Below are 12,982 nucleotides of genomic sequence, written 5' to 3'. Positions count from 1 at the left end.
AAGGGAGTGGGAGTTGTAACATTGCCAATTGTGATCGGTGGATCCTGCATTATCAGAAGTATGAGTTTAAAAAAAAACTTAAGTGATCAGTGTGAAAATTGCAAGGTTATCATTTTTTTTTTACTAAAGATATTGGTATGGAAAAGAAAAATTGTTTTTTTTTAAAATACATGTGAAACAAAAACCTGATTTAAACAATGTTAGTTTCTGATTACAGCTTCCCTTTAGAGCTGTCTAGACTAAGTTTACACTACAAATTAGGAAGAATTCATAAATGTGCCCCTATATAAGATAATATGCAGTAATATCAATAGTCTAAAGCTCATAATACATACAAATTATCAAGTTCTTGCAGTAGGTGTTTGTATGCATATATTTCCTTTTCCAGAGAGATTTTCGTATCCAGGTTGACATTGTACTCATTGTTAAGTTGTTTGAGCTTAGATTGGATTTCGGCCAGATGAGATTCACATATATTGATCAAACCCTGTAAATAACTGAGGTAGGATCCATAGTGTTCATGTATCTCTGTCAGTGTAGACTCATGGGCTGATACCTGTATGAAAAGAGGTCATATTGATGAGCAGCATGTGGGCTATGGATGACACATTTGGCACATAAACAAATTGCCTGAATATTTAATTTACTTTGACAATTTACTTTGACATGCTCTATGACTACAGATGGGTGAATTGATTCAATACAAACTAGTGTTGAACTTTTAGGAATTCACTGATTCCAGCAAATTTGAACAATTTACGATTCCTAAAAAGGCGGCAACTGTTTTACACATTGCAGAAGATTTCATCAGCCAGAAATGGAGCCTATTGACCTTGGGTGTGCAGAGGTGAGTTTTTTACAGAAGCTTTGAAACAATGAAAAAGCTATGTGAGGACAATTTGTGTTCAAAGAAGAGAGAATAACATCATACATATCTTGGCAGGGCAATTGGAGGCTTTAGAGTACGTTTATTTTACGACAATTAATTCACTGCAAAATTAATTTCTTGGGGAAATTTAGGAAAACTAGAGAATTTGCATTTAAAACAGTTCTCTTAGCTCTACCTAGGACCAATGATGAGTTCTAAACATCATCGTGTTTTGGCTGGTAAGGACACAGAAGATTGAGAAGCCCTCTACTAGATTATTCCTTGCAATTGTTTCAAGAATGAGACCAGTTTAGGATAAATATAAATACCATATAAAATCCAAAACTTACCAGGCTTAGTTGTTTGTTAAGTTCTGCCTCTAGTATGTGGACACAAAGCTTCAACTCTGTTAGCTCATTACAGGATAGCTGGAGTCGGTCAATGTTAGAAGATACTTCTAGAGACAGTTCACAGATCTAGAGAATTAAACAGAAATTCTGTAAAATGTTAAAATCTTTCTTGAGGTTAAGGACAAATATCTGGGTTCAAAGCCATTCACCAGAATCATAGCACTGCCACACACCCATTAAACATTCATCCATGCACATCATCTCATCTGCAAATGCAGCTATAACTGGTTCTATAGTTTAACCATATTCAAGTGAATGGTTTTTGGGTCAGATCACTACTGATGAAATATTGATAGGCTATCCTAAGAGTAGGCCAAAATCTACATAGCAGGATGTAAATAGTTAGCTTTGGCCTTGATACTAAAGGTGTCTTAAAAGTTCCTCTGCTACATGTGAGGGCATATGCGTTTGGCATGTGGGACCCTGTTAAACTTTTGAATTGGGGCCCAAGAGCTTTATGTTCCTGATTATTAACTTACCTTTTCCTGGAACAGCATCTCAATATCATGCAGGTTCCTCTCCATCAGGGTTTCATACTCATTTCGAATCTCTGACAAGGCTGCATTTAGATCTATGGAAGGAGCAGGCTCTACTTCCACATTGACTCTGGTTCCTAGCTGAGTTTGAAGAGAAGTTATCTCCTGCAAGATCATCAAAATAGGTTCTGTGGGATCATTTTTAATAGACAGTAAAAAAACATTTTATCCTACTGAATTAGGTTCCTATCTATTTTCTTTTTTTAAAGTTTCAAATGTTTATGGACTAAATAACCTTAGTCAACAAATATAAGATTTTTTGTTTTTTACCTGTTGACTTGTTTTCTTTACTTGAAGAATTTCTTCCTCTAGGTATTGAATTTGCGAATCCAAAGCCTGACTTTCCATATTAATGTTTGCCATCAATGCATGGTGATTGGATATCTCCTCTTCAGCTCTAGTCCTTATCATTACCTCCGCCTCATAGCTTTAAAGGAAGTTAACAATTGTAAAGTCCAAAAACAATATAGGATCTCATCATCGTAACCAGATTGTTGCAGGTGACCAGATACTCTATCTCAATGATACGTAAATAACTATAGACCTAAGACGGGGGAACTGACATTGGATTAATTAAACTGTGTAGATCCCTAACTGGCAAACTCCCATCAGGTTTCTGACAACAGATAGAAGGGACTTTAATACTGATAGCCTATGATTAGGCTAGGTCATCGGGTCTGATCGGTGGGCATGTTACAACCGACACCTCTGCCGATCAGCTGTTCCTGGAGTCAGCTGGAACTTCTCAGTTACAAAGCTGCACAGCTCTATAGATGAAATAATGGCCATGGCCAGTTACTTCCGCCCCCTAATGATTTGAATAGGTTGCAGATTTTCAGTACTCAGCCTCGGCCACTATACAGGCAACTGAGCTGTGCTGTGCAGCTCAGTAAGTGAGTAGTTCCTACACAGGGAACAGCTAATCAACGAGGTTCCTAGTTATCCCTCCCCGCACCAATCAGACATTGATACCCGATCCAAAAGATAGGCCATCAATGTTAAAGTCCCAGGCAACCCCTTTAAGGAGTTGTGAGTGCCTGTAAACTATGTATCTTAATATGGCCATTCTTGAAATCCTCACTGCCATTGTTAGGCTAGTGCTGAGTCCTGAGTTGATCGTAACAATAGGACATCACTGTCATATGCCATTCAACTTAGAAATACTACAGTACTTCTGTAAGTGTCAACTCACAGTGACAAAATTGTAACTGAACAAAGCTGTTGGAGCCACATAAGGGTTTGTATAAGAAATATTCTAACTGTAGCTACTGGCAACCAACAGTTATATCCCCAATCAAAACCAGTTTCTAAAACTTGTCCCCATCTAATATATAAAGCTGAATGTGTGTGTGTATGTGTGTGTGTGTGTGTGTATGTCCGGGATTGGCATCTGCACCATCGCAGCCACAGCCACAAAATTTTGAACAGTCACACGTCTGGACCCCGAGAGCGTCATAGGCTATGTTATGAGGCGAAATTTTAACCCCGCGCATTCCAATTCACAAAACAATTTTGCCCCTATCTACATAATGGGGAAAAAGTGAAAGGAAAAGTATTGGAGGCAAATTGACAGCTGCCAGATGTGAACAAGGGGGACTTAAGAGTGAGAGCGATGGCGCCAAAGAGTATATACCGTACAGTTGCTAAGGTGGGGCCCCGACATAGTATACTCACTACACACGGGGATATGAACACACACACAAAATGCGCCACACACTACCACGTGCTTGAACACATATACCACCCTCAGCACACATTTCACCACACATACACCAACCTCGCCACATAAAAGTCGAAACACAAAAGTCGCCGCTCAAAACTCGCCACGTGCAAAACTCGCCACATGTAAAACTAGGCTCACGCAAAACTCGCCACACATGCAAAACTCACCTCATGGAAAACTTGCCACATGCAAAACTTGCACACGCGGAAAAATTGCAACATGCACAAAAGTTGCAACATATGCAAAAGTTGCCTCACACAAAACTTGCACATACTCAAAACGCACCACACATTAAACTCGCCACACACAAAACTCGCCATGCGCAAAACTTGCTGCACACAACTTGCTACGCTAGTCCGATGGTGAAAGAAACCCACATTCGCACTGCTCAATGGTCAAACTCAGTGACCGTGTTATATTATCGGTCTGGCACCAAAAAAAGTGATACTGGCTGTATAAATCCTCTACACCTAAATCAACGGGGTGCTGCAGCCAGAAAAAATGTTCACAGAATCCAGTAGCAAAATAGAAAAAAGTAGGCGCGCACTTACCCTGTTGCGGTGAATATCACTTTATTAGGACATACAAATAAACGAAAAGCAGGGTTCTAGGACCCGTAGAAGTGCCGCAGAGCACGAAACGGCTGTTGTCCATAGCTGACTCTATCCCTCCCTGCTTTTCGTTTATTTGTATGTCCTAATAAAGTGATATTCACCGCAACAGGGTAAGTGCGCGCCTACTTTTTTCTAACTTGCTACGCTAACCTGTCACATGCAACTCGACACACAAAAAGTTGCTACACACATGTCGCCACACAAAACTCATCTCACAAAAGTCGCTACATGCATGTAGCCACATGCAACTCAACACACACAACTTGACACATGAAACTCGCCCTAAGACACACACAAATCTGGTATTATCCTTCAAAAATAAAAATCTGATTAATAAGCAGACAAACTACAAGAGCAACAAATGTACCATATAGGAAATATGGCAGCTGTCAGTCACATGACCTGTTTATTATGTGTATGTGTGAGCTAATATATACTGCCAGGTGGGAGGGCTTCCTGTTGGCTGGGGATTTATTAGGCTGCCAATTTAGCTTCTAAATACTGAGGTAAAAATACTGACCAAATAATGTGTGAACGCGGTGTAATACAGGAGGAGATGACATACAGATATATACTATATACAGGGGAGATTACTCACAGATATATACTATATGCAGGGGAGATGACACACAGATATATACTATATACAGGAGAGATGACACACAGGTATATACTATATACAGGAGTAGATGACACACACATATCTACTATATACAGGGGAGATGACACACATATATATACTGTATAGAGGAGGAGATGACATACAGGTACATACTATATACAGGGGAGATGACACACAGGTATATACTATATACAGGGGAGATGACACACAGGTATATGCTATATACAGGAGAGATGACACACAGGTATATACTATATACAGGAGGAGATGACACACAGGTATATACTATATACAGAAGGAGATGACACACAAGTATATACTATATACAGGAGGAGATGACACACAGGCATATACTATATACAGGGGAGATGACACACAGGTATATACTATATACAGGGGAGATGACACACAGGTATATACTATATACAGAAGGAGATGACACCCAGGTATATACTATATACAGGGGAGATGACACACGTATATACTATATACAGGAGGAGATGACACAGATATATACTATATACAGGAGGAGATGACATACAGGTACATACTATATACAGGAGGAGATGACACACATATATACTATATACAGGAGGAGATGACATACAGCAGTTATATACTATATACAGGGGAGATGGCATACAGGTATATACTATATACAGAAGATGACATACAGGTATATACTATATATAGGAGTAGATGACATACAGGTATATAGTATATACAGAAGAGATGACATACAGGTATATACTATATACAGGAGGAGATGACACATAGGTATATACAATATACAGGAGTAGATTACATACAGCAGGTATATACTATTTACAGGGGAGATGACATACAGGTGTATACTATATACAGGAGATGACATACAGGTGTATATTATATATAAGGGAGATGAGAAAAATGTATATACTGAGGGGAAAATGAGAGGTGTGAGGTGAAAATGAGGGGTGTGAGGTGAAAATGAAAAGGTGTGAGTGCAATATGAGAGGAGTGAGGGAAAATAGTGGAGTGATCGGAAAATGACCGATGTGAGGTGGAAATGACAAGTGTTAGGGGGGAATGAGAGGAGTTAAGGGGAAAATAAGAGGAGTGAGGGGGAAAATGAGAGGTGTAAGGGAGAAAATGAGAGATGTGAGGGGGAAAATGAGAGGCTTGATGGGAAAATAAGAGAAGTGAGGTGCTATAACTAACCACAGATATTTACAATGCCCAGGCAATGCCGGGCTCTTCAGCTAGTAAGCTATAAATCTGCTTTAGAGAGGTTGGCTGGTGAAAACAACAACAAAACAACAACTTGTTGATCATGGGGCTTTGACCACTGGGATCCTCATTGATCGAAAGAATGAGGAACTTTTATACCATTAGAATGGAGAGATAGCACGTATGCTTGACTGCCTCTATTTATTTCTTATGGGGCTGCCAAGTGCTATGTTCAACATTTTCCTGGATGCCCCATAGAGGACAAATGGAGCAGTAGGTCGGATGTTTTGTAATAGGAATAATAGCTCCTTGTCGGGGATAAATATTTTGTTTGTCTAGCGGTGGGACAACCACCAATCGGCGCGTTATCATATATACTACAGGTAGGTGATAAGTTGTTTTCACGTGGCAATCCCCTTATATTAATTACTGAACTTTTGGGCTCACTATTGTATCAGAACCTGGATCCTCCAGAGAATCCATGGGTATTCTGGTGGGTCAGGTCATCTGTGATCTCTGCTGGAAACCCAAAGTCAGGATTTGATCTACCCATATTAGATAACCTGTACTTTCAAACATGCACTACATTTGATCACCTTTAATTTCATTTTTAAGATAACCTAATTCAACTAAAGTCATTTGTGAAACAACACATAAGAATTGTTCCTTGACTCAAAATCTGTTTCAAGAAGATTATTTTCTATTAGACTCTTGGGCTAAAAATCTTAAGACTTACTTTTTTCTATAGCCCTCAGCAGTCAATTGATCAGTCATTATCTTTTGGCTAATGTTGTCATTGTGTGCTCTGGCTGAAAGTACCTTTAAAAGAATATTAAAATATATTTGTTTTTTAGATACTCTATAATTCTGTTATAAATGTCTATGTGAAATATAAAAACTTTTTTCCTACCTGGTTTTGGAGATCAGTAATACTATTAAAGTATTGATTACAATCAGGGAATTTCAGGTTTTGATTTTCTTCATACCAATTACAGATTTTCTTCTCTAGCAAAACATTCTCCTCTTCCAGTGACTCCACATTTTCCAGATAAGATGCCAGGCGACCATTGAGTGACTGCATAGTCTTCTTCTCATCAAAGCTGAGTAGGTCGTCATTCTTGGAGGTATTGTAGTCTGCAAAGTTACTCATATGACACTTGTACACGGCATAACTGCTTTCTGTTGCGTGTCCACAAGCAGAAGACGAATGTCTAGAGTCTCTATAATGAGCTCCGTTTTGAAGACCATTTATTTTAAGAGATTTGTTCTGGTCATAATCTGAAGAAAGATGACTTCTGTATTTGGGGTAACTCAAATATTTTCCTCGACTTTTGGTCCCAAACAAAGGATGGACAATTCTGTAGCCCATTATGTTCCCACTACCCTAGGCAGAAGAGAGGACACTGAACGAATGCAAGAACCTGTCTATTAAGTGATGATGATCCGTTCCTCAGCCTCTTTTATATGAAGCGCGAATAGACATGCTTATGTGAACTGAGCATACATAGATCTCTTAAACTGTTGAGTGTCATCAAGCACTAATTTATGGGATTAATGAGCAAGCAGAGAGGAGGCTCAAGTGTAGATTATTACTTGCTTTTTCATATATACATATATATATGAAAATATTTTCTGTGCTATTTTTTAAAAGTTTGCACAAATTAAGTATGAAAGTGCAAATGTATCCTTTTTAGGCTCACTGTATTAGAATGCTTTATTTTTTTGTTTTTGTTTTAGACTTTATTTTTTTATTTTTTTGCTGTCTGTCATGATTTTGTGTTGTCAAATAGACTTATTTAAAAAAAGAAAATTGTTAGATATAAATATGGATAAATGAACATGTTATGCATATAAAAGCAAGTAACATTATCATCATATAATCATTATTTAATGTTATCCATATGGCAACAAGTCCGAAAAGTCTGCAGTTGCCTGTAGAATAGATACAATAGGAAAGTATGCCCTTCTTACACTTACTGTACCTTTAAGACAATAATACAAGAAGGTTCATTTCACATTACTCTATGACTGATCACATAACGCTGCTCAATAAACCTCAGTATATGACACCTAATAACCCCATTAGCATGTTAAAATTGACATATATCCAACTAACATAAAGGGTAGTAGCTGAATCAGACATCATTTACAGTCACGTTGACCAATCATTACCATGAGTAGTTACACTTCTATGAAAGCAAGAATGTACCTGCTCACTAGTGACATACCCACATTTTTACAGCTAAGATCGCACTCGTATATTCTTTTCATGTTATTAACTGGATATGGCTACCTGTAGATGTAATAAAATAAAGATGTAGTAAAATAAAGATACAATCATGACAAGACCAATCAATAGTTCACACAAATACAATGTTAATTTTTTCATGGAATTAAGTTCAAAATTGAGCATTTAAAGGGCATATGAGTTTAATTTTGTCAATTAGGTCTGAATTGACAAAAATAAAGAACCTGCTGTTTAGAATATGCTCCTAGCATTCTCATGGTATGTTCATGCACCCAGCTCTCCAGCCTGCTCTCCTGCCTTGTCTGTCTATGAAGTGCACATAGTACATCACCCAAATTTCCACACAGACTTTCCTCTGCTCCTACCATTTTCATGGTATGCTCATGCACCCAGCTCTCCACCCAGCTCTCCTGCCTTGTCTGTCTATGAAGTGCACATAGTACATCACCCAACTTTCCACACAGACCTTCCTCTGCTCCTAGTATTCTCATGGTATGCCTTTCAGCTAACCCCAGCTTACCCTGTGTTATTTATGACCTTGTTTACTCTGGCCTGATTGTATGCATCTGGTCCACCCTTAATTCTCTGACCAAGATGAGCAGAGACTACTCCTCTCTGCTTCACACCTGAACGCACATAGTTGTACATATATTGCATAGCACAAGTCTGCAATGACTTTAGTCTGCAGTGTGATTCCTATAAGTGTGTCCTAGAAGTGTGAATATTAATTTAGAATTAAAACCAGAATTGAACCAGAAGGGAACTGAAGGTAACTGGACACAGTCACTGTAAACAATGTTTCTGTTTGTTTTCACTTTCACCCCTATAATTCTTCACTTTCTGCTAACTCCCCTAATCCCTAATCCTAGTAAAGAACTGTTCATCTCCTCTTCAATCCTCCCCATCCATCTCACCTCCTCCTCTGAACTGTTCCTCAACATACAATCCTCTGTCTCCAAGCACAGACAGCCACGTCATGCCCTCTCCTGCTCCCACCAGCTAACACTTTCTCTGCTCCTTCTCACTGCTGGTGATATCTCTCCAAATCCTGGTCCTCCTAACCACATCCCCACAGTCAGTTCTACCTCCCGTACACGCTCTATCACAAATTTCCGTAACCTCTCTAACCTTATACCCATTCGCCCAGCCCCCTCTTCCCCAGTCCCACTAACAGGAGCTCTGTGGAACGCTCGCTCTGTCTGCAACAAGCTTTCCTACATCCGCGATCTTTTTGTTACTACCAAACTTTCCTTCACTGCCACTGCCACCCTCTGTTACCCTCCCTTCCTTTGAGGCGCACTCTGTGCGCATCTATGCTCCTACCAACCTCCAACTGGCTGTCATTTACCGCCCCCCAGGGCCAGCCATGACCTTCTTTGACCACTTCACCACCTGGCTACTTCATATCCTTTCTGCGGACATCCCCACTATTATCATGGGTGACTTCAACATCCCCATTGACACGTTTAGCTGCCACTAAACTTCTATCTCTCACTTCCTCCTTCGGCCTCACTCAATGGTCTTCAGCCACTCACAAAGATGGTCAAACATTGGACCTCATCTTCACCCGCCCCTGCTCCCTCTCTAACCTCTCTAACTCACCTCTTCCTCTTTCTGACCATAATCTACTCACATTCTCTTCCATCTATACTCCTTGTCTACAATCCCCACCCCACAAACTTGCACACCCTCGCAGAAATCTTAAACACCTTGATCTACATTCACTCTCTGAATCCCTCCTCCCTCTCACAGACATAAGTTCCCTACACAAAGCGGATGACGCTGCCGCTCTATATAACACCACAATAGCTGCAGCTTTGGAATCTCTTGCCCCTCTCACACATACCAAAGCTCGCAAAATCAACAGACAGCCCTGGCACACTAGCATGACCAAAGAACTGAGGCGAGCTTCCAGGGCTGCAGAGCAGAGATGGAAAAGATCCCACTCCAACGAGCACTTTATCTCATTCAAACAGTCCCTCACTACTTTCAAGACCACACTCGCCACAGCTAAACAAACCTACTTCGCATCTCTCATATCCTCCCTGTCTCACAACCCTAAACAGTTATTCAACACCTTCAACTCTCTCCTCCGTCCCCCAGCACCTCCTCTCTCCCCACTCATCTCAGCTAAAGACATTGCCTCATTTTTCAAGCAGAAGATTGAGAACATCAGAGAGAGTTTTAGTCGACAACCGCCAGAGCCCTTTCTCCCAACTACCCAGCCCTTCACCTCCAAAACCAACTTCTCCACTATTACAGAAGATCGACTCTCCACTCTACTATCAAGATTGCATCTCACCACCTGTGCACTTGACCCAATCCCTTCCCACTTCATCCCAAACCTCACCACAGTCTTCATCCCAACTCTAAACCATCTCTTCAACCTATCACTAACAACTGGTGTATTCCCCTCAAGCTTTAACCCCTTAATGACCGCCGATGCGCCTTTTAACGGCGGCAGTTAAGGGTACTTAAACCACAGCGCCGTTGATTAATGGCGCTGTGGAACAAGTGAATAGTGCCCCCCAGAGTCAGATTTTCTCTGGGGTCTCGGTTGCCAGGGGTAGCCGAGACCCCAGAGAACATGATTTGGTTTTTTTTTTACCGATCCCAGGGTTGCGATCGCCAGTAATTAACCGTTTACCGGCGGTCGCAAAGCCCCCCCCAAAAAACGCGATTTCCCATTTAATTTCTCTGTCCTCCGATGTGATAGCACATCGGAGAACAGAGAAATGGGGTCCACGATAGCCACCCGATACTCATCTGTCTCCCCCGGTGCTCCTCATGGCTTCCAATGGGCGACACCATCTTGTTCTGGCCAATAAATGGTGGGCGCATGCGCAGTTCGCCCGCCGGCCGGCACCCAGGAAATCTTTAGGGTCTCAGCTGCCAGGGGTAGCCGAGACCCCAAAGAACATTATCGGGGTCGGTTTTACCAACCCCTGCTTTGCGATCGCCGGTAATTAATTGTTTACCTGCGGCCGCAAAAAAAAAGCGATCTGTCATTGTCTGTCCTCTGATGTGATCTCACATCAGAGGACAGAGAAATAGGGGGATTCGGGGACCCTGCTATACTTACCGGTGTCCCTGGGTCCTCCTGCATCACCTCCTGCCTGCCAGCTTCTTCATCCAGTAAGAAAATGGCGGGCGCATGCACAGTGCGCCCGCCATGATCTGCTGGCCGGCAGCTGGGGGAGTTGGGGCTAAAATTAGGGTTTGGGTTAGGGTTGGGGCTAAATTTAGGGTTAGGGTTAGGGTTGGGGCTAAATTTAGGGTTAGGGTTAGGGTTGGGGCTAAATTTAGATTTAGGGTTAGAGTTGGGGCTAAATTTAGGGTTAGGGTTGGGGCTAAATTTAGGGTTAGGGTTGGGGCTAAATTTAGGGTTAGGGTTGGGGCTAAATTTAGGGTTAGGGTTAGGGTTGGTGCTAAATTTAGGGTTAGGGTTGGGGCTAAATTTAGGGTTAGGGTTAGGGTTGGGGCTAAATTTAGGGTTAGGGTTGGGACTAAATTTAGGGTTAGGGTTGGGGCTAAATTTAGGGTTAGGGTTGGGGCTAAGTTTAGGGTTACAGTTAGGGCTAGAGATAGGCTTCTTTCACACTTGCGTCGGTACGGGGCCGTTGCAATGCATTGGCCCGAGGTACCGACGCACGTTGTGAAAATTGTGCACAACGTGGGCAGCGGATGCAGTTTTTCAACACATCCGCTGCCCAATCTATGTCTTGGAGAGGAGGGGGCGAAGTTACGGCCACTAGGGTTGAGAGAAATGGATCGGACAAATTGAAAAATCGCCGACTTTCGGCAAAGTCGGGTTTTGTGAAATCCGACCCGATTCTAGTGTGGGATCGGCCATGAGGTCGGCGATCTTCACGCCAAAGTCGCGTTTCGTATGATGTTTTCAGCGCCATTTTTCAGCCAATGAAGGAGGACGCAGAGTGTGGGCAGCGTGATGACATAGGTCTCGGTCCCTACCATCTTACAGAAGGGCATTACAGTGATTGGCTTGCTTTCTGCGGCGTCACAGGGGCTATAAAGGGGCATGCATGCTGATCGCCATCTTACTTCTGCCAATCTTAGCATAGGGAGAGGTTGCTGCAGCTGCATCAGAAGAAGGGATATAGTTAGGGAGGGAAGATTAAGCCCCGAAACTGCTTGTGCTGTAGCGATTTCCACTGTCCAACACCACCTTTTCTTTGCAGGGACAGTGGAGTTTATATTTTTGTGCATCAGCTCTATAGATTATTAGGCTGCCTTATAAGGCTCCCTGATAGCTGCATTGCTGTTTGTACGCCGCTGTGCAAACCAACTGCTTTTTTAAAAGCAAAAATCCTGTTGCTCCTTTCTGCACAGTTATCTTGTTTATTTTTCCACACTTGTGTGCAGCAGTCCTTTTTACTGCTGCCATACTTGTCCTGAGATCAATGTAGGGAGATTGAAATTGTACTACAGACCTTGTATTTTTTCATATATCTTCCAGCCACGTTCTGCCACTTACATTGTGTAGTTTTATACACTGGGCCTGAGTTTTGGTGCATTCTCCCCCCCAAAAAAGGGAGATTTAAATTATCAATAAGTGGATCTCCGTCAGTTCTGTTAGTTTGTCGCATATCTTCCAGCCAAGTTCTGCCACTTACATTGTGTAGTGTAATACACTGGGCCTGAGTTTTGGTGCAGTCTCCCCCCCCAAAAAGGGAGATTTAAACTAGCACTAAGTGGATCTACTTCAGCTCTGTTTGTCGTATATCTTCCAGC

At 41.7% G+C, this 12,982-nt stretch overlaps 1 protein-coding gene across 1 annotated transcript; it reads right to left on the bottom strand.

Annotated features, from left to right (window-relative positions):
• Positions 1–322: 322 nt before the first annotated feature.
• LOC138666701 (keratin, type I cuticular Ha6-like) lies at positions 323–7,351 on the bottom strand. Its single transcript, XM_069754887.1, has 5 exons — positions 6,969–7,351; positions 2,085–2,241; positions 1,758–1,919; positions 1,219–1,344; positions 323–556 (listed from the first exon to the last, which is right to left on the bottom strand). Exons 1-5 carry the CDS (start codon positions 7,349–7,351, stop codon positions 323–325), a joined length of 1,062 nt encoding a protein of 353 aa, XP_069610988.1.
• Between the last annotated feature and the right edge of the window lie 5,631 nt (positions 7,352–12,982).

The sequence above is a fragment of the Ranitomeya imitator genome, chromosome 2, assembly GCF_032444005.1.
Source record: "Ranitomeya imitator isolate aRanImi1 chromosome 2, aRanImi1.pri, whole genome shotgun sequence".
NCBI lineage: Eukaryota > Metazoa > Chordata > Amphibia > Anura > Dendrobatidae > Ranitomeya > Ranitomeya imitator.
This window is presented reverse-complemented; position numbering and strand designations above follow the sequence as displayed.

What these genes read in the sequence shown, in the direction of transcription:
- LOC138666701 (XM_069754887.1), bottom strand. Translation starts at nt 7,351, where the DNA reads ATGGGCTACAGAATTGTCCATCCTTTGTTTGGGACCAAAAGTCGAGGA. An exon ending in GAGAAGAAAATCTGTAATTG is followed by an intron (nt 2,242 to 6,968) that starts GTATGAAGAAAA and finishes CTTCCTTTAAAG; the next exon opens with CTATGAGGCGGAGGTAATGA. An exon ending in TAAAGAAAACAAGTCAACAG is followed by an intron (nt 1,920 to 2,084) that starts GTAAAAAACAAA and finishes ATGATCTTGCAG; the next exon opens with GAGATAACTTCTCTTCAAAC.